The following is a 21,941-nucleotide window of genomic DNA, read 5'->3' as shown; positions in this document are numbered from 1 at the left end:
TCAGGCAAAAAAAATTCCAGTCGTGCTGTCACTGTCCTGTTTTCTGGAATGTGGATGGGGTTGGGAAGGGATCCAAAAAAATCTTAAGGAGCTGGACAACAAATTTCCAGCGACACATTTATGGAACAAAGCAAAGCACAGCTGAGAAAAGGAGGAGATAAATGTGTTTTCCCGGCTCTGAAGTCATCGTAGGATTTTACAGCTCGTGAGCAGAATAAAAGGGAGGAGGTTTAATCCGTGAAGAGATAAGGATGAATTTTGCATTGAGATGAAACAGCGCTTTTAACTCCAAATACTTTGTCACAGCATAATTTGCTGTGTGTGTCTTTGCACCCAGCAACTCTTCGAATTCAAAGGCTTTTCAGAATTGCTTTAAAAGTGCTCTGTTAATGTGCAAATGCTGCAACTCACAGCTCTGGGTAACAGCAAATGAACCCAATTATGATAATTCTCCTGCAGCTTCAGCACTTTTCGCTCTGCGTGTTTATCATTTTGTGTTCAGTGGGTGCCACAAAGAGCAGAAAGCAAAGTCTGTCCACCCACTTTCATCTCTCTCGAGCAAAGGAGTGAATTGAATTAAAGCATCATTCACCACAGTGCACTGAACTATATCACGTATCCCAAATTCAGGGGAGAAACTCTGTATCCAAAGTGCAGGGAAAGTTATTTCCTGCTGATTTCCCCAGCCTTGAGAATAAACAGCACACAGTCTTTCTCTGGGGTTCTGCTCTGAAACATTTCACCTGCTTTGGGAAAGAAGAACCCCAGTAAAACTCATTTTTTTTTTGCAGTAGCAGATTTGTGAAGAGCTGCATTTCGTGCTCGTCTGCACAGTTATATAAACGCTCAGCAAAACTGCACAGGAATTGTCTTGGTGAGTATTTTTATTCTTATTATTGCAGTTCCTTCCTTCCTGAATAAAATATTTCCATATGTGGTGTAGGAACTTCGAAAGAATTGAAATATGCCAAAATCTTTTTTAAAAGCCCCATTTTATAGAACAGAGATCTTTCCCCAGCTGATGTTGGGCATTGTCTGTGATATCTTTATTTTAAGCTCGTCACAAGATGTACTGATGCCTCAGACTTGGAACAAATTATAATTCTCCTCTTCAAGAGGAGGAAACTTGAGTGAAGGTGAAGATTTCGGGTCAGAAGCGGAACTTTCATGTTGCCTTTTGTTTCAAGTCTTAGTTTTGCTGAGAGATTTGCAGGAATTTTCCTGCCCTTTCTGCTGGAAAATTCCAGCAGCAGTTGGTAACTGGGAGAGGGGGCTGAGTTAGTGACAGGCAGGGTGATGCTCCTGTCCTTCTCAAGGCTTCCCTTATAAAATCATGGAATGGTTTGGATTGGAAAGGACTTTAAAGACCAGTTCATTTCAGCCCTCTGTGACGGGCAGGGACACCTTGCACCGGACCAGGTTGCTCCGAGCTCCATCCAGCTTGGCCTTGGACACTTTCAGGGGTGGGGCATCCACATCTGGGCAGCCTGATCCCTCCTTTCCCGGGATTCCCTGGATTTTCAGGATTTGCGGGCTCACAGGCCCCGCCACCTCCTGCCTTCCGCCGCGTCAGCGTTGCCAAGCAACGCCTTAAAATGGCGGCGCCCTCGCAAGGCACGCCGGGAGTTGTAGTCCACCGCCTCGCCGCCCCCGCGTCCCGCCCGCAGCGCGGGACTCACTCTCCCATCATGCCCCGCGGCGCCGCGCAAAGGGCCGAGCGAACGCATTTACCTGCGGGGAGTGGGGCACAGGTGGGGCGAGCCGCGAGGCTTCTGGGAGTTGTAGTTTAAGTCTGAGAGCCCTCTAAGGGAAGCGGGGCGACGGGCGGCGGCCGCGGGACTACAACTCCCAGGGGGCAGCGGGGGCGGCGGGCAGGGCGCCGGCGGAGGGCGGGGGGTACGAACGGGAACCTCGGCGGTGCTGCCGCAGTGGGGGCTCAGGTGAGACTGCAGGTGAGGAGGGGGAGGAAGAGGAGGAGGCGGGAGCGGGCACCGGAGGTGACCCCCGGGGCGGGCGGAGAGCCCCGGGCGGTGCCCCATTGTTCGCGGGGTCCCGGGGTGGGATTGGGTTTGCCGAGGGGGGCGAATTCCTGGGGGGAAAAGCCCCCACCCCGATGCTCTGGCTGGGGAGGGCGGAGGTGGTTTGGGATGAGGGTGAAGATGGGCAGAGTCGCCCCTCGTTACCTTCTGGTACGTTTGGGAACGAATCCCCTCCTTCTCATCACCCACCAAAACTCTGGATACTTTATTTCCTAATAAACCAACTCAGTTTTAACACGATTTTTTCTCAACCTGAGATTTTTGGCCTTGTGGGCCATTGGTGTAACTGGTTTTGTTTCTTTCGGGGGCTTTTTGTTTTGTTTTTTTTTTTTCCTAAACTTCCACCCAATACACTCCTCAATAACACTGATTTTTATTGCACCCTTTTGGAGTAAAAAAGCTCCCAAACCCCTAAACAGGCCATACAAACATTGGGGTTGTTCAGCCTGGGAGAAGAGGAGGCTTTGGAATGACCTAATTGTGACCTTCCAGTGCCTGCAAAAAACATTAAGATGGACGATTTACAGGGGCTGGAGCGCCAGCACAAGGGGGAATGGCTTCAAACTGGCAGAGAGTAGGGTTAGATGAGATATTAAGAAGGAATTATTTACTCAGAGGGTGGCACTGGCACAGGTTGCCCAGAGAAGCTGTGGCTGCCCCATCCCTGGGAGTGTCCAAGGCCACGTTGGAACAACCTGGGCTAGGGGAAGGTGTCCCTGCCCATGGCAGGGGGTGGGACTGGATGACTTTGAAGTCCCTTCCCACCAAAACCATTCCACGATTCTACGATATGTCCCTTTTTCCAATCTTTCCCTGTAGCATATTCATTCCTGCTCTGGGTTTTCCAGGCTGCAACAACTGTTGTAAGAGCAGTAAATGGTGTTAAAGAGTGTTTGCCCAAGGCAGGTGTGCAACAGCTTTTGCAGCAAAGCCTGGCTTAAGGTAGATCCCCTTGGAGCAGGAGGTGTGTGGATTTAATGGCTGGTTGCATAATCCTGGGGATGGAGGGGTTCTTTTCACTGGGGCACGTTCAGGAAGCTGGAAAAACGAGTCCTCCTCGTGCTTTAACTTGATAAAAGATTGTTTTGTTCCGTGTCTGATGTTCTGCCACTGCAGGTTTGTTGGGAAACAGTTGCAGTGTCGGGGAGGAATTAGCAGCTCAACCGCAAACCTCGGGGGTTTGGTGTTCCCTGAGGAGGATGCAGAGGGACTCCTGGGTGCCTGTGAGCTGGTAAGTGAGAGTTTCAACTTTTACAGCCCTCTGAGACTGCATTTTGACTTTCCCTGCTCTCAGGATTAATTCAGAATCAAGAAGGCTTTGAGTGTGGAACAGTTTCAAACTTTGCTGAGCTGAGGGAATTACGAAACCACCCGAAATTCAGGTGAAGTTTCTTTCCGTTGCCACCTTTTTCCAGGTGCCTGAAGGAATCCCCTTGCTCAAAATAATAATAGAAAAAGCTCCAGCAACACTTGAAGCAAGAAAGATACTGCTAATCCAGCAGAAATCATGGACACACAGAAACTGCAGGCAAAGAGATAAATTAAAGGAGTGGGAGGAAAAAAGTCTTCCAGTGCTTGGTGTTGATGAATTGTTTGTGTTCCTTTTTAAAAGCAGCCAGAGGAAGAATTCCCTCAGTGGATGTGTTTCACTGCTGTGTGTGTTTTGTGGAGCTGACAGTGATTTGAGGTTTGGTTCAGATGGGAAAACTCGGGGTGTGAAATCCTCGTTTCCATCGAGGCGTCTGCGTTGGCTCCTGAAACACAAACACTTCCCAATCCGGGCTCTGTTTTGTGCATGGCATTATCCCTTCTCCCACAATCCAAAGGGAAAGCCCTGCCAAAGGAGAACAGTTTTTTTTTTTTATGTGTTTTATGCTAAAGAGCTTTGCTGTGGGTGTTTGATTCCCGAGAAAATTCACGGATGGTGGAACCGTGGGACAGTTTGGGTTGGGAGGGACCTTAAAGCTCATCCCGTTCCACACCTTTCCAGCCACTTCCAGCCTGGCCTTGGACACTTCCAGGGATGGAGCAGCCACAGTTTCTCTGTGTCAGGGCCTCACCACCCTCACAATAAGGAATTTTTTCCCAATATTTACTCCAAACCTGTTCTCATCCTTCATTTCAAAGCTGAAATTTCACCTCCTCTCAGCCATATCCCCGTATATTGAATATCTTGGAAGGCTTTAGGGCTTTTTTTGCCTTCTAAATTTAAAATTAGGCTCTAAAATGTCGACCCTGGTGGCAGTAGAACAGTTATGTTTGATTGTGGCTGGAAAGCAGTAAAAGAGTCGTGTTCTTTCCATGGTTCTGAACAGTGAGGCCAATTAACTGCACAAATCCCTGCTGGAAGTTGCTGTCTTGGAATTCTGCCCTCAATTTATTCCCTGACTTAGAGGTCACAAACTCTTTCCAAGAGCTGTGGTTTTAGGAACACTATATATGTTTTTTCATGTTGTTCCATTTAAAGAATAGAGATGTTGAAGTCTGATATTTTTCCTGGGAATTATCCTAAATAAAAAAAAATAAATAGATATTTAGTGTGACCTTTGTGGCTTAAATTTCTGCCTCATTCAGAGAGAGTTATATATGTTATTATTAGATATATTATTATATATAAAATATATATTTATATATAATATATCAATACATAATATATTAATATATAAGATATTAAATATATATTTAATATTTAATACATTAATATATATCATATATTGATATATTTTATATACTATAAATATATTATATTATTATATATTATAAATTACAAATATATAATATTATGTATTATATATTTATTTATAATATTATATATTCAATATATTAAATATATATTATATAAATAATATATAAACACATTCATTTTATTATATATTATATATAATAATATATAATATAAATAATATATATTAAAATATATATTATATATATTATTCTTCTAGTTAGATATTATTATATATTATTATTCTAGTTATATATTATGGTAATAAAAATATATATTATATTAATAGGCTGCTAATTTTTACTGGCTGATCAAGAATCCACCAGGATGTGAAGAACATTCTGGGGCTTGAATATAAATATTATATAAATAAATATAATAAATATAAATATAATAAAATAAATATACTATAATAAATATAAATATAAATATATAAATATATAAATATAAATATATAAAATATAAATGGAGTAAATATAACATTTTTTATCAGGTTTAGAAACTTTAAAGCAGCTTGTTCAGCTCAGCTTTTCCTTTCCCAGCCAAACAAAACCTGTGTATATATATATTAAGCTCAGATATTGTCTCTCTCTCTCCTGGAAATAAAAAATATTGGCTGATGATTTGAGGGCAGATTGATCCCGTGTCCCATTTGTGCTGGAACAGCTGCAGGGCAGATGTGCTGAATTGTGGATGGGAACAAAGCTCTGCCCATCAATGCAACAATAATTTTGGTGCTTGGTGTCCTGAGTTATTCCAGGGATGGAAATACAGCCAATATTGAGCTTATCCTGGGTGGCTGCATCCCCAAAAAGGAGGATTTGCCACTTAAAAATGGCTGTTTTCACAAATATTTTATCATTTATCATTCCACTTGGTCGTGGAAATTATCTTTCTAGGTAAGAAGGGATATGTTGTTTAAATAAACCTAGCTTTTCTTAGTGTTTGCAGCTGTTAGAATAATCAGGTGTTGGCAAAAATCTGGGCAAAGCATCCAAACCAATGAAAAAATTGATTAGGAAATATCTTTCCCAACTTCAAACTGGTTTTTCCCAGGAGGAATTTTTCGGCAGCCAAAGGAGCAGGAGCTCATTTCTGAAGGGAAATTGTAAAAACCTGATGAGAAGACAAACCCTTAATATTAAATAATAACCAACAGAACATAATTAACATTATTTTGCTTCAACTGAAAGGGTCAGGCCAGTGCAAGGTTTTCCTGCTCTGCCCCAGATCAGGAATTAATTGGAACAGCAAAGCTGGAGTGTGATTTTCAGGATTTTCAGCCCTTGATCTTGGAGCTTTCACTGATACCAGGGGATAATAATAAGTTTTTCCCACCAAGCTGAACTAATCTTATTTTGAAGTTGGAAGCTCTTTGTAAGTGATTTAAGGCAAAAAAAAAATCCGGAAATTAATCATAGGAACTGCTGAGTGATTTTTGTTCTTCAGAAAAAAAAAAACCAACTTGCCAAGGGTCATGATACAGGAATTTCAAACACAACCAGCGGGTTTGTATTGAACAAAAATAGTAACAAATTTCAGTTGGTGAAATGAGTCACTAAAGGAGTTTTCCCTGACAGTTGGAGGCTTTTTTTTTTTTTTTTCACTTTGCTCTGGTTTGAGGCTCTTCTCTGTCCCCATGTTTGATTTCTAAGGAGGAAGATGATTTTTTCCTAAATCCAGGCTGCTGGTTTTATCTAAAATAAGAATATTTTTCCTCAATCCAGGCTGCTGGGTTTTATCTAAAATAAGCAAGACTATTTTTCCTAAATCCAAGCTTCTGAGCCCAGCATTATATGGACCAGAGAACAGGCAGATTTATATATATTGACACAGGGAGGGGCTCACGCTGCAGATCAAACGTGATGTGGCACCTTTGATTTTCAACCAAACATTTATTGATTCATTTATTTATTCTTTATATTTCTTTATTTATGTATTTATTTATTTTAACCAAATTAATGCCAGAAACATGGACCTGGGTGGAGTCACGTGGCAATTTGAGGAGGAAAAAAACCAAAGCTTGGTGCAGACTGACCAAAATATTCTGTTTAAACTCCAGAAGGTCGGTTCTCGGGGCAGCTCAGAAATACAATTTATTAACTTCATTAACGCTCCAGAGCTCGTTAATGCTGCCAGGGGAGAGAAGTGAAGTGCAGTGCTGCCTTTCCTGGCACCCTGTGCTGCTCCCAGTCCATCCCAGTTCACGTGGAGCCCCTGACTGGGGGGTTATCACTGGTGGTGCCGGGCAGGAACCGCTCGTTGCAATCGCATTGATTTTTTTCCAGATCCTGGGTGTGGAATCGTCTCTGCACGGCCCAGTTTGGAGCAGGCTGATAAGGCTCCTTGTTTCTTAGCAACCCCAGCTCTGCCACAGCCAGAAACCTGCCCTTCTGCAGCTGGAGGGAAAATTCTGAATGTCTCAAAATCAAATCTTAAACCGAGGTAAGTCCTTCTTCCTTCCCCCCCCTCCCCGCCCCGTGTTTAATTTAAATTTGCCTCAAATAAAAAAGGGATGTGCAGGGGCAAAAGTTCCTTAACAAGGGCAAAGCATAACTTCTGTGTCCTTAATAAGTCATTTATTTCCCTGGTTTTATTTAGACCTGTGTCTTTCCTGGGCATGGAGGTGCCATATGTCCTTCTCTTAACACGACTGGTGGCAGAAGTTGCCAGCAAATCCACGCAGAGCTCGGTAGGTCCTTCGTGGGTTTTGTCTTCCCAGGTGCTCTAAAACCAGAAGGATTATTTTCCTCTCCTACTGCAGTTTATAGAAAGCTGTTTAATTCAGCAGAAATTACCTGTGTTGCTCTAAAATGAGCATTAAGTGACAATTTTCCAATGGGTCGGTTTGCTCTGGTTGCCTTTTAAAGCAGGGAATTCTCCCTGGCCTGTGCATGTAGGGATGCAGCTGCTAAAGCCTCCCAAAAAACACCCTGATGATCCAAAAAAACCCCCCACTTTTTAAGCTGCTTGACAGTTTGACTGCAAATAAATAATAAACCAAACCACGGGTACCCAAAAGTTAACTTTGCAAATGACTGAGGAGCTCTGAAGCTTCAAGTCACAGAAGCCTGAAATTCTGCTTGAAGGAGGGTTCAGCCAACAAACCTCTTGAAGAAACTGTTCTTAGGCATTTTATCTATAAATCTTCTTGTTTTTTCCAGTGTGGAATCACCCTAATTTCATTTTTAATTGTCCTGAGAACTTTGATCTCTGTCGCCTTCCCATTTAATGGTGTTTGCTAATAAACACAATAATATTTGCTGTTATATATTAGTTATATTTAAGTCACTTCTATGGCTGAATTTAGGGCAGATCTCGTTACTTTTGATTTTTTTAAGACTGATTTGGAAGTTTAGTGGCTTCTTGTTCAGATTCAGAGTGTGGATAAACTCTGGGAGATGTTATTAATACCTATCAAAAGAACCACAGTGTTCCTACCAACCATTTCTCTCTGAGCTTTGTGTCCTAGCTTGTTGTAATTTGTAAATAATTTGGAAAGCTGGCTTTTATATAAACAAATAAAAATAAACTCCCTGCCTGCAGGATATGTGTAGTTTTTCTTTTATATTAAATATTGAAGGAGGAAGCTCTTGCAGTTGTGCTGGGTTGCTCTGAGGCGAGGTGTTGTCATCACTTGGAATATTCAGTGAAAAATGGGGTTTTCCAGTCATTTTGCCAACATTTTTTCCACTTAAATTTTAACTGAGTTGCTGCTTGTTCCTCTCTGTCCCCTGGAGATAATGAATTAATTATTGTTGTTGAAGCATTTTAATAAAGGTGGGAAACACCCTGTGATTTCTTTTCTCAGGTGTCAGAACCAGAATGTTGTGTGGATATGTTGGATTCCAACAGTTCCTGTCCAGCAACCAACCAGTGCAGTCCAGGTATAAACTGTTGCTTAATAAAATCATGGAATCATTATTTTATTATTTTATTATTCCCATGGTTTGAGTGGGAAAAGACCTTAAAGCTCATTGTGTCCCCCCCCGCCACAGGCAGGGACACCTTCCACTAGATCAAGTTGCTCCAATCTGACCTTGGGCACTTCCAGAGATAAAAAATTCCCAGTTTTTTATTTATTTTTTTTTAATTAACACCAAAGTACCTGATTGATTGAGGAGTGAAAACAAAATAATGAATGCATGCACACATCAAAGTCTTTTTTCCTCTAACACACACGAGCTAATGCTGCTCATGACTCACAAATGTTGTCCTTTCGTGCTAAAAGGGAATAAAATATTATTGATGAGGTTATTCTTTATTTCTTTTTATTTATTTAATGTGCACTTGGGTTATGTAAGAGCTGCTGGAAATGCTTAAAAGCCCTAAAAAGCCCATATAATCAGCATAAAAAGGCAAAAATGCTGTAATGTGTATTTAAGGCAGCGTTAAGAATCATTTCAATGGTTTATTGGCACAGAAAGCCTCATTCTTCCTCCTGCCCTGTGCCTGGAGTTGTTTCCTTCTAAATGGAGTTAAAATCTCCTTTTGTCAGTGAAAGGTGGTCCTTTTTTAATGCCATTTTATTTAAAACTTGGGAGTAAAAGCAGGAAAAATGGCTCCAGAGCCCCCAGGAACAAGAGAATTAGTGACTTTTAAAATTAGGGTCCACTCTGTGATGGTTCTTAGAGTGTTTTAAGCCAAACTTCATTAACTCCTCTAAGAGTTGCTTCATTTAATACATTAATTTCTGCTTCCAAATGATCTTAGAAACACATATCATTAGCTATGGTATAAACAATTGCCTCCAAATTGTGGGATTCTCTTAAATCTTCCTGTAACCTGAGAATCTCCCAAAATCTTTGATGTCACAGAAAAGTTTTGGTGCTTCCTTTCCATCACTCCAGAAAGTCTTTGCCTTCACCTTCTGTTTAGATTAAATATCAGCTGTAATTTATGATTTTTGGGGCATCAAACCTCGAAGGAAAATGGTTTGAAATCAGCCCCTTACCAATGGTTTTGCTTTAGGGGATAATTGATACCAATTTTTGGCTCAAGGCTCTTCCAGAACTGGATTTTAACCAGCAACAGGAAGAGAAAACAACTTTATTAGGGCAGGATTTGGATTTTAACTTCAGGTGGTTGAATCCAGGGATTCCAGCATTTTTCCACCCTTTCTGGTTCTTGGCATATCGTCCCTGCCTATTGTATTTCCAATATTATATATATTAAAATATATATTATATAAAATTATATATATTATATATTAAAATTATATAATATTATAAAATATTATAATATTAAAATGACATTAAATTTTGTTTCTGTGACCTCTAAAACTGATAAAATTACTCTTTTTTTAGTATTCTTGAGTGTTACTTATAATTTTTTTAGGCATTTCCCATCTTGCTGCAAACTCCACCACGGGAAGCAGGGAATGGAGCAGGGTTGGAATCACCTTTTGGGAGCTGTTTGCTTATAACTCTTCCTCCTTTTTTCCCCCCCTTTTTTTCTGGAATAAACGCTTTGAAATGAAAATAATCCAACAGAAATGAAATTAAATGAATAATGCAAATAATTGTAATAAATTAGGAAGCAGGAGATGCCTGTAACCAGCAGAGCAGAGGGAATTTCTGCTTCTTTTGGGGAAAAAAATACCCAAAAAATGGGGAAAAAATTTGCCTTCAGTGTTGCTTTTGTGGTTTTCATGCCTCTGTCCCTGTTGTTCCCCTGCAGGTTGTTACAGGAGATGGAATGAGGATGGAAGCAGCAGCTGCATTAAATGCAAAAATGAAACCCTGCCTGTTTTCTCTGTTTACAACCTGACTGAGTGCAGAACTAGTGAGTCATTTATCAGCCCTTTATTATGGTTTTTTTTAGCCCTGACATCTCTTTTTTAGGCCAGCAAAGCCTCTCCAAGAAGGCCTCAAATATTGCAGATTTTTATTCCCCTTCCTGTGTCCAACTTCTCCAAAGTCCTTGTGTGACAAAACCTGTAGAAAGTTGGAAATTCAGTGTAAAGAAGCTGCAGAGTGATGTGGAATCATTCTGTAAGGGGGGAAAAATCCCTTCCAAATCTTGTTGTGCAAAGGCAAATGTGGCATGAAATAAAAATGATGAAATAAACCAGTCCTGAACCCTGAAATGATTAAACTCCCCGAGCAGGATCAGTGGCAGACACCCAGTGAACACTGAATTTGGTGGCAACTTTCATCTGCACTACAAGAAAAAGGCATTTGCTGGGGGTGTTTGCCAACATTTCTCTCCAGAGCACAAAATAGCTCAGACTGTGCTTGAGTTCTTTGAAAAAAAAATCTATATTAAAGAGCCTGGACTTTGTTTTGTGTCTGAGCTTTGTTGGAGAGGTGAGAACCATCCAATGCCTTGTCCATAAATTTAATGAGAGAGCTCAAAAACTTGGTCTGAGTTCCTGGGAAAAGCAGCAGTGAATTCTTTTCTTTTTTTTTTTCTTTATTTGACAAATTTTGATGATGTTTGGTTGCTTTTTTTTCCCCAAAAATAATTCAAAAGTGACATAACAAATTCAATTTATCACAGGAGAAATCAGGATTCCTCTACAACCTCAGATTGTATTTCCAATATTATATATATATATATTTAACCTCAAATAATTACTGAGCAGTTCATAGTCTTTTACTAAGATTTTCAACACATTTTTTTGTTATGTTTGCCTTTAAAAACATTCTTTTTAATTGCAGCTGGGAGCAGAGGGATGAATTTCCAGATGAACATAAGCACTGTAACTCCTTTGCTACAGACCATAGGTGAGTAAATGCTTTTGTGATTATTCCCTGTATAAATAGGTTTTATTTCATTATTAGCTTTTATTTCTCGAGCAGGGTTTATTCTAAGTGGAGTAGAATTTTTTTAACCTTTCCTGGCTTATGCTCAACAAGAGTCTTTTATAAAGATTCTGATAAATCTGAGTTGAATTTTAAGGTAATTCTTTTGCTGAATGGTTTTTTCACCTTGGGATCTACAAGGGATTTTTCTGGTGCAGCTTGAGCTGGTTTATGAAACCAGAAAACTGAGTTTTGAACCTTTATGCTGCAAGATTTTGGGGTTTTAGGGGTGAGGCAACACGTGACACATCTCTTACATCTCGCTGAGCCTTTCTCTTGGTTGGTTTTATCACAGTTTAAGCTCCTAAAGACACTTGGACACTGGTAAGAAGAACACAAATGGAGAATATTTAGGCAGCAAGAGACTGGATAAAGTGATTTAAGTGTTAGAATAAATTCAGTGTTTCCTAGAAGGCAAAGCTCCACAGCCCTGGTGAATGTGGGAGCTGCTGATCCCTTCCTGATTTGTTTTTTTGTGTCTAAATTCTCAATTTGAGGCATTTATTGCCCTTCAGAACATGGACTTCTCAAGCAGAGAATGAGTATCAGGAAGTTGGTCTTTTATCTGTTGTTTAACCCTTTTATTAGAAGGGATTTCTGATGAATAACAGTGTTTTCTCTCTCTTTATAATGTGGTTTTTTGCACAGGGGGCCCAGAAGTGGCAGCTTCCCTCATCTTAGGGACATTTTTCATCAGTTTATTCCTGATTCTCTCTGTTGCTTCTTTCTTCTACCTCAAACGTGCCAATAAACTTCCCAACATTTTCTACAGAAGGAACAAAGGTAAAATTGTTTATTAAATCCCTAAATGAACTTTGCTTGATTTAATTTTAATTTCCTTCCCCTGTGTTCTAACTCAGTGTAGCTGCTGCTGGTTTTTCTCATCATTCAAAGCAAGATTTTCTCCTCCTCTGTGTTTTTTAGGGTTGTGTTTTCCCTCATGTTTAGGGTATTTCTCCCTGGCCCAGCCCTCGGTTCCAGAGATTTTCCAGAGCACAACAATTTGACTTGAGTTGTCACTGAATATTAGACATTTCTAAAGCCTCACAAAAAGCAGTTGGTGTTTATTCTTGGATTAGAGAGAAGGGTGCTGTAGTTACCATGGATGTGGCAGCAGCAGGAGAAAAGGAATGAGAAGTTCCTCATTATTGCACTGTGGAAATTCAGGATTTAGGGAGGTTTGGGAGAACCAACTGCCTGATTTTTGCTTTTTTTTTTTTTAAGGAACACCCCTTAGCTTTTCTTTTTGTGAGGAAATTTATTCTTTATTCCTGTTATTGAGGCTCAAATCAGAGAATCATGGAATGATTCCCTAAGGAAGGGACCTTAAAGGTCATCTCTCCCAGGGGCAGGGACACCTTCCACTAGCCCAGGTTGCTCCAAGCCTGGCCTTGGACAATTCCAGGGGTGTCTCTGGGCAACCTAATCCTGATTTCATGGCAAAGTGATTCCAGCAAAACTAGGGAAAGAACCCTTGGATTGTGCTTAGCCAAGACTTTACCCATGAGATGCTTCCATTCTCTGTTCTCTGTGTCCACACTGGACTGGTTTCCCCTTCTGGGAGTCAGTGATGCCTCCATCCTTCCCAGTGTTTGGTGTAGAACTGGGGCTGATGTGGGATGTGGGACTTGGAATGATTCCCATGGCACCTTCCAGCCCGGATTTGCTGTGTTAGAGCTCCTTCTGTTGAAAGGAAGCTGTTTCTTGGCACCTCTGCTGAAGAACCAGCCCTGCCCTGACTCCAGCCCTGTCCCACAGCAGAAATCAGCTTAAAAACCAAAAACAAGGGGCAGGGGAAGCAATAAAATTCCATTTTTGGGCTGAGAATGTTGGATCTCTCCACAGTAACTCCCTGGCCCACCTCATTTCCAGTCCCTGGGCTATCACTTGACATAAAATTTCACTCCAGTGGCTCTCCGAGTCTGAACTAATCAAGAATTGATAATATTCTTGAAGTGTTGAGACCTCTGAGTTGCTTTTTTCAAGGAAATTTAGTCAGCACCAGCTTCTCCTTCAGTTTTTAGGGGGTCAGGAGCTGTTTTATGACATTTCTAAGCTGGCAGGACACCAGACCTCTGATGCTGCAGTGCCTGTGGTCTGACATTTCTCTTTTGGGCTCATAATTCCCCCTGATCCAGCAGGATAAAGCATAAATGTCCTTCTTTGAGAGGGAGAAAACCTTAATAAACATTCCCCTGGCTGATTCTCAGCTTCCATTCTGTCTGGAGGGTGATTATCACCCCTCTGGCTAAAGGGGTTCACACTTTTATTTGTCTTTTTATTTTTTCCTGGCTCCAAGTGACATTTTTCCCACTGAAAGCTCTCCCTGGGATTTCCTCCTTTGGAAGCAAAATAAGTCCCTCTTGAAGACCTTTACAACCCTTTATCTCAAATATTAAAGAGGCCTACACCCAGTGTGTTCCCCTGATGGATTTTCTGACTGTCCTGCTCTGCTTTGGTGGGTTTTTGTGACAAAACTCTTTTTTTTTTAGCCATAAAACTATTCCATGCATGAATGTATTTTTGGAAAACCAGCAGTTCTAGATTAATGAGGGTTAATCTCTCTCTTTCTCTCTCTTTTAGCATCTGTTCTCCAGCCTAGTGAAGCAGTAAGTAAATTCTCTTCTTCCAACAGGAACAAGCAAATAAAGCATCAACTACACAATAATTTAAATTTTAACAGCTCGTTAATGAGCTCCTTAATCTGATGGGTGAGACTGAAATAAATATAAAAGATGTTTTGGGGGTTATTTGTCCAAACTGAGGTGAAAATGAATACAGACCATCTGGATTTCTGACTTCTACTGAGTGATTTTTTTTTTCCCAGAGAAAACCCATACCCAGTAAATATTATTGAAACCCTGAAATGTTGCTGTGGGTTTTTTTTTAATGAAAGACTGTGAAAAGGTGCTTTGTTTGACATGATGATTCTCCTGTTCTCTGCAGGCATCCATGATACCTCCCCCAGCTTCTTCAGGTGAGGAACTGCTGCTCCAACTCTTTCACCTCCTGGCTGCCCTTTCATCATTGCTAAAAAAGCAGGGAAAATTCTCTCCTCCGAGTGGGAATGCTGAGAATCCCCAGCAATATATCAAAATAACCATTTGTAAAGCTGGTTTACAACTGGTGGAATCTGTGGTGGGGACAGAAATCCAATGAGATCTGTCCAGTGAGACCTTTTGGATGGGATTGATTGCTTTAATTAATGCAGGCACCAGGAGTGATGGAGCACTTGATGTGAAAATAGATCTGTGACAGCTCCTAAAATAGATCTTCCACTCCTCTGTCCTCACAGAGAGGAGTCTTACAGGGAGATGCAGTATTTTTTCATAAGTAAATTATTCAGTCTGGGGTTTATTTTTGGGATTAGATTCTTCCTGACAATGCCAGGTTGGCTCATTTTCAGCCTTGCTGGTTTGAAGCTTTCTCAGCTTCTTGAAAAACAACTTCCCACAGACTCCTTGGAACACTCTATTTTTGGGGGGTTGTTGGTATTTTGGGCTCTTTTGGGGCAAGGTGTGATGTTTAAAACCTGCAGAAATTAATTTCTCAGGGAAGATTTCCTCTAATCAAGATGGTATGATTAAAATTTGATTTTTTTTAATGCAGTTCTTTAACTTTCAGACGTTTTGAGATGTGTTCCAGGCTTGGGCTGGAAAGTCTTGGTTTCTTTGCCTTTAATTTACCCATCTGAGGAAGTCCAGTTGTCAGGGAGTTTTAGGGCTGAAAATGGAAAGCTCCATGTACTGTAAACACTTAAAATAATAGGAATAATAAAATAATAGGAATGCCAGTTTCTCCTGAGCATCTGGTTTTCTGGGCCATTGGGAGCTCATTTAAAATGTTGATTTGTGGACTTTTGCTGTGTCAACTCTGGGGGGGGGGGGTTGTGGTCTGGTTTTGTTGGGGGTTTTTCAAAGCCCAGAATGACTTTGGTCACTGAGGAATTAGGAATTCACAGGATCACTGAGGTTGGAAAAGAGCTCCAGGATCAGAGTCCCCCCTGTGCCCGATGCCCACCTTGTCCCCCAGCCTGGAGCACTGAGTGCCACATCCAGTCCTTCCTGGGACACCTCCAGGGGTGGGGACTCCAAACTTCCCTGGGCAGCCCCTTCCAATGCCTGACCACCCTTTCCATGAGGAAATTAGGGATAAAGGGATGTTCCTGAGCAGGTGCTGACCATGTTTCTGTGCCTTTCAGTTCGGAAGCCGCGATACGTCCGCCGGGAACGGTCCCTGGTCACCTCCACGTCTGCTGCCATCATCTCCTCCTCTGAAACCAGGGTCAGCAATGTTTAACCTTCCCTCCTGACAGAGGACCTCAACCATTTGTGGTGTCAAAGAACCTTTTTCTGAACCCACTGAAGTGCCAGGAAAACGTTGCAAGCAGCTGACCCCGAACAGAAACCAAATTCCTGTGTCCGAGGGTTTGTGCCAAACGTCCTCCCGGGGATGAGCTGCTGGAGGTGACACCCAGTTCCAGGAACTCCTTTGCAATGCACTATTCCAGCTCTGTGGGCTCCTTTCTCTCCTGCAGGTGCTGTGTTTGAAACCTTTTAAAAAGAATCTGCCTTTCTTTGGAACACACTCTCTGTTCTGGCAAGTTCTTCTCCCTGTGTTGTGACGTGTCCCCTGTGTCCCCAGGGCTGGCAGGCCAACCCAAAATCCCGGGATTACTCAAGGCTGTGGGTTTGAGGAAGGGAGCCACTTGTAGATGGGAACACTAAGTGCCACTCCTTTAACAATATAACAATAATTAACATGCAGAATCCTTTGGAAGCAAAAAAATGATGCCTGTGGAGCATCCTGTGCCACAGCTGAGCCTGGGTTTAACTGTGATTTATGGAGCCACCCTCCTGATCCTGCTGCTCTTGGTGCTTTGGAAGGCCATGGTCAATATGGGCCCAATCCCAAGGGTGGGAATTTTGGGGGGGAAGTTTTCTCAGCTGATTTCAGCTCAGTCCTGGCATAAAGAGCTGTTTGCTGGGGGTTTGGAACTGAGAGGCTGCAAAATCTGTCCCTGCTGGGACACCTGGGAGCCCAAAATTCCTGCAGGACAGTTGTCAGTGAGGGTTGGGATGAACTGGAGAGGTCAGGAGAACTTCTGCCAATGCAATAAAGGGGTTTCTTTGGTCAAGCCCTTCACTAACACACCTGAAATCTCCAGGCCAGCACCTTAGGACAGAGCTCAGTGGGGATTTCCTTGTTCCAACACCAGCCTAAACAACCCCCTCCCACCCTGGATTCATTCCTGCCCTCTCCGTGTGCCTGAGGAGTCGCTCCTGCAGGGAATTAAAGCAGCTGTAAAATCACTTTTTTTCCTGCCTGGCTTCTCCTTCCCCAGTTCTTTTCCTGGCAGGAGGTGACTGTTACCATGTGAACACATACTGGGCATACTGGGACGGGCATGAGAGTGGGTGACTGGGAAATGAGGGGGATAAAAAGAGGTTGCTGAAGTGGTGGAAGTGTCACTGTCACCTTCTGTGAGTTCTATCTATGCAGCTTGTGCCTCCCCACCTACCTGTGTTGCTGTTGCCTCTTTTGGTGGAGCTGCCACTCCCTTCTGGCTCTGTGCTCCTAAAATAAATCCTTTGGAATCTTTTCCTCAGCATCCCCTGGCAGGAATGGGAACTGGAACAGTTGGTTCTCTTTTTTTGGGAAAAGGAGAACAAATTTGCCTTGATCTGACGTGTCACCCATATGGAGAGCCCAGAACTTGTGATCCGCGTTCCCTCTTCTCTGGGGTTAAAACCTTCTTCCAAGAGGAGAACTGGGATGGGAGCAGATAAATTTATCTTATGGAAGTTTCAGTGCTTTTGTGTCCCTCACAGGTAAGGAGATCCTTGTAAAATCTACAGGGATTTAAAAAAAAAAATCGTGAAGAGGTTCCTGTGCCAAAAACCAAAAAAAAAAAAGCCTGAAACTTCACATTGTCTTTCTATGATGATGATAAATAAAATTATTGATCTGCTGGCCAGGCAATGGCATTTTGAGAGCCTTCAGCTTTCCATGGGAAACGTGCTTTATCCATTTATATTTGGGATGCTCCCAAGTTCCAGAGGTTCAAGAGGTGGCACTTTTGTCTCTGTCATTTCAATGTCTTTTTGTCTTCGTGCTGCTGAGATTTTTTCCACAGGCAGAAATCATGTCTTAGAGAGGTCATGGAGCTTTTTCCCTGAACTTAGTTGCTGAGTATTTTCCTAATTCCTTGGGAAAAGGAGTAACTATGCAAATAATGCCAAGAAACTGCACCTTTGGAAGCAGGGAATTTGTGCTTGTGATCCTGTCCGTGGCAGTGCATTCTCGTGTTGCTTAGTTGCTAAAATATATTCTTTTTACACAGAAATTATTGAAGGATCAAGTCATTGGACTGTCTGAACCCTCTTTTATCCTCGAGTGCACGTTGTAACTTGGTTTCATGTTGTGTCTAAAGCTCTAATTCTGTTTTTCTCAGTGACAACACCTCTCTTACACCCAGCAGACTTTTAACTCCAGCAGAGATTTGTACAATTTTCTGTGTTTCAGGAACTGTTCAGCTGTTGTTGTTGCTGTCTAACCCAGTGAATTCCTGCTCCAAACAGTTTGTTTGCACTGTCAAATTAAATATATAACGTGGTGGTTTGGTTCCCCATCTCCCTTGAAAATAATAATAATGCACACCTAGATGTGTTTTAAAACATTGGCTTTAATGATCCCTGATATTTAATGTATTTGTATATTTTTAACTGTGTGCCAAAATAAACCTATTTGAGCTTTTTTTTTTTTTTTTAAATATTATTTTAATGGCTGTGGAGCTCATTCATGTGTTTCCTTTTTAAGCACAGAATGAAGGGAGCAACATTAGCACCCAAAGCAGATCGTGGTTGCAGCTCATCTGGCTTGTTACTTCCACCAGAACTGAAGCTAAAATAAACAAGGAAACAGTTTGGTGACTGTTCCTGCCCAGTTTTACAGGGGGAAGGTCAGGCTGTGTTGGAGAAATTGTATTTTCACACCTTTAAATCCTCAAAAAGCCACCTGTGATGGTGTTACCTGTAGGAACTCAAATGTACCTTTGGTAAATGACAGTTTTCACATGAGTGTGTGTTCTCTTCAGTCTCCTTCAGAGAGCAGGAGGAGCAGGAAAACTCTCAAAGAAGCCCTTAACAGGGACAAAGGTGCCAGGAATTGGGATAATCAGGACGATTTCTTAGTGATTGAAACTAAAATTATGGCCTGGGGTTTGGAAAGGTTGGATATCATCCCCATCTGATCTCTGATTCGTTTTTAAAAGTGATTTATTTATTTTTTTTCCCCCTTTCCCTTCTCTCCTTGGGAATTTGGGACTCCTGTTGGACTTCCTGAGTTGCCAAAACAATCCAGACAGCGAGGGCAGAACGAAGGGAAACAGGGAGGGGATGTTCTGGAACAGCAGTGGTTAAACTCAGCAGTGCTCTTTTCCCTCCCAAACTGCCCAAAATGGGCTGATTTGTGAGGAAAAACCTGCCTGGAACGGGCTGATTTCTGAAGGAAAGTCTGCCTGGAATGGGCTGATTTCTGAGGAAAATCCTGCCTGGAATGGGCTGATTTCTGAGGAAAATCCTGCCCGGAATGGACTGATTTATGAGGAAAGTCTGCCTGGAATGGGCTGATTTGTGAGGAAAAGTCTGCCTGGAATGGACTGATTTCTGAGGAAAACTCGCCTGGAATGGGCTGATTTCTGAGGAAAACCTGCCTGGAATGGGCTGATTTGTGAGGAAAATCCTGCCTGGAATGGGCTGATTTCTGAAGGAAAGTCTGCCTGGAATGGGCTGATTTCTGAGGAAAAACCTGCCTGGAATGGGCTGATTTCTGAGGAAAATCCTACTCCCAAAATTCCCTGCTTCCCTTGGACTTTCTTTCGGGGTTCAACCTCTCTGGTTGGGTGTTGTCTTTGTGTCCTTCTGGCTTTACAAAATACAGTTATTCCTGCCCTAAAACAGCCCCGGGGCTTTCCCAGTCCCAGCAAAGCACATCCTGCTGATTGGAAACCTTTTAAAACATATTTATTTTGGCAATCCTCGGCCTGAAAGGGCTGGGATTTCTTTTTGCAGTCGGGCTTTATGTTTCCCAGAAGTAGGAAGACAGGTTTTTTAGCACAATAAAAACGGGGGTGATGTTTTCTTAAGAACCTCCCTGAGAAGTTCAGTCAAGCCCGGGGCTGCTCAGGGTTTCCTGGTGGAAAATAAAGGGTTTCCTGGTGGAAATCTAAAGTCTGGCTTAGAGAAAATAATGCTCTAACTCCTTGACTAGGCTCAACATTCTTGACTTGGAAGATAAAAAGGATAAAAGTGGTTAAAAAGAGGAAAAATACTTAAAGGAGGAGTAATTCCTGCTGCAAAATTACGACTGCAGGAGAGTTTACTTTCAGTTTTCTCTCGTTTTGGGGAGGCAGAAACAGCTGAACTCCCCAATTCCAGGGGCTGTATCAGTGTATCCTTTAGATATCAACGTTTGAGGTGAAGGGGAGGTGATCAGTTAAAGAAAATTGATGTTAAATGTAAAAGAAGGGGAAAAAAAAATCCCTGGCGCCTGCTCTGGGTGTCCTGACAGAGCTGGAAGGCTGGTTTATGATATTTTCCTTGGCTGAAACCTTTTCCTTGCCTTTCCCCTTCCCTGGAGTTGTGCTGAAGGCACTGCCATTCTTCCCAGCCCGTCAATCAAGCAGCTTTTTAGCTGCTGTAAATGAGCATCCTTTTGTTAATTACTTTTGCCCCAATTTCCGAGGAGGATGGCAAAGATTCCACCTCAGTTAATTGCCTGATAGAGTCGGGTGTGCTCTGAACCACACACTGCTGAAAACCTTGGGAACATTGGCTTTTTTCTTTTTTTCCCCCCCTTTTTATTTAAGAATAATTAAAAAAAAAATAATTCAACCGCAGTACAATTTAACAGAAGCCCTGTTAAAAAAAAAAATAAAAAAAAATTAACTACCTGGAGAACCCAAGAAATTCCAAATTGAATTGCTCCAGCCTGAGTGCTCCTATTGTAGCTCTGCTCTCATCATGTGGGAGGCATTATAATTGTTATCTCTGGAGAGGCATCAGCTTAAAGCAGCTCTCCACAATAATCTTCCTTTTTTTGTGTGTGTGTGGTATCAGTTCAGTTTTATCATTTTAACAGAGGAGAGAGCTTGGGCTGAGCAGGTTCAACCTTGAACAATTCACTGGAGAACAAAAGGGCAGCTTTGTTTCCATGCTTGGGCTTGGGAGGGGGATTTTCCTGGGGAGTTGGAGTTCCTGGAGAAGTGCTGAAGTCTGGGATAGAGATTCCTGATGGGAGGATGGACTCTGGGGCAGGGAGAGCTGGAGAGGGAGAGATGTGACTCCTGGATCAGCCTCCCAGGACCTGTGGGGTTTAGTTTTAAACCTGGTTTAACATTTAACTCTTCTGAGACCCAAAGCAGGTTTTACTCTCCATCCTCTGAAGGGCAGAGAGCCCCTTGTCTGAGAGATGCTGCAGCCCAAATTCCCACTGGAATTCCCACAGGAGCTCTGATGAGGCCACTGTGTGACTTAGAAGGGATGTGATGTGCCAGTTTTATTATTGTTCTCCTCCAACTCCCTGTGGGCCTTCAAAACCAGAAGGATTGTTGAAGCTTCTCTAAAATATTTATAATATTGCTCTTTGTAGATCAGTTTTTGTTCCATTTGAGGCATTGCTGCCTTCCCCTGGCTTGTTCCAAGTTAGAACAAAGCTGTTGTGTTGCTCTTGCTGTTAAAAATGTCCATTATTATAAATTAAGTGCAGTCACATCAGCAACACTTAGAACCTTCTTTATATCACAGCAAATAAGTGCTAATTAGTTTTTAAGGCTGCTGAACAGCATCTCCAGCCTCACCAGGAGGGACTCAACTTCAAGGATGGGGGATTAGGAGCAGCCTCAGGCTTAGGACAGGTTTAACTCCCACTGGATTTATGGATCTGAGCAGAGATTTGGCCTTTTAACAGCAAAGACACCCTTGGGAACAAGTTGATTTTCCTGAGGTCGCACGAGCTCGAGGAGAGGAGAGGTTTGTCCTTTAAAATCTGTCTTTCTGGGCAAAGATTCCAGGTGCTGGATATCCTGGCACCTCTGCAAAGCTCCCAAGGAGAGCTGGAGGATCTGAGGAGTTTTTGTGCCACGCAAAAATGGGGACATTGGATCATTTTTGTTGCCCACCTGCAACCTGGGAGGCTTGGGTGCATCACCCTGAGATAAAAGAGCTCAGAAGATGGGGAGAGGATGGTGCCAATAATGCCAAGGTTGTGGGTTCAACCCCTGGAGGAACTTTAAAGTTGGACCTGATGCTCCTTGTAGGTCCCTTCCCACTCAGAATATCCCAGGATTCTGAAATGTGGAGGAGGAAAAGATCA

At 42.2% G+C, this 21,941-nt stretch overlaps 1 protein-coding gene across 6 annotated transcripts; it reads left to right on the top strand.

The window, feature by feature from the left end:
• Positions 1-440: 440 nt before the first annotated feature.
• CUNH1orf159 (chromosome unknown C1orf159 homolog) lies at positions 441-17,462 on the top strand. Of its 6 annotated transcripts, none has more exons than XM_027702777.1 (12): positions 1,860-1,952; positions 2,888-2,981; positions 3,156-3,270; positions 7,050-7,206; positions 7,363-7,453; positions 8,573-8,648; positions 10,441-10,545; positions 11,424-11,489; positions 12,216-12,350; positions 14,151-14,176; positions 14,514-14,544; positions 15,769-17,462. In XM_027702777.1, exons 5-12 carry the CDS (start codon positions 7,382-7,384, stop codon positions 15,864-15,866), a joined length of 609 nt encoding a protein of 202 aa, XP_027558578.1. In that variant the 5' UTR covers positions 1,860-1,952; positions 2,888-2,981; positions 3,156-3,270; positions 7,050-7,206; positions 7,363-7,381; the 3' UTR covers positions 15,867-17,462. The 6 variants fall into 6 exon arrangements, with proteins under 6 accessions (XP_027558583.1, XP_027558578.1, XP_027558580.1 ...); XM_027702779.1 differs by having other exon boundaries at positions 2,888-3,003; XM_027702778.1 differs by having other exon boundaries at positions 1,861-1,940.
• Positions 17,463-21,941: the final 4,479 nt, after the last annotated feature.

This window comes from Neopelma chrysocephalum, unplaced genomic scaffold (assembly GCF_003984885.1).
Source record: "Neopelma chrysocephalum unplaced genomic scaffold, ASM398488v2 Primary Assembly neopelma1_196, whole genome shotgun sequence".
Taxonomy (NCBI): Eukaryota; Metazoa; Chordata; class Aves; order Passeriformes; family Pipridae; genus Neopelma; species Neopelma chrysocephalum.
This window is presented reverse-complemented; position numbering and strand designations above follow the sequence as displayed.

Bases quoted from the DNA above. Each gene is read 5' to 3' on its own strand.
- CUNH1orf159 (XM_027702782.1), top strand. From the start codon at position 7,382: ATGGAGGTGCCATATGTCCTTCTCTTAACACGACTGGTGGCAGAAGTT. The intron at 10,546-11,423 runs GTGAGTCATTTA...TTTTAATTGCAG, and splicing joins CCTGACTGAGTGCAGAACTA to CTGGGAGCAGAGGGATGAAT. The intron at 11,490-12,215 runs GTGAGTAAATGC...TTTTTTGCACAG, and splicing joins TCCTTTGCTACAGACCATAG to GGGGCCCAGAAGTGGCAGCT.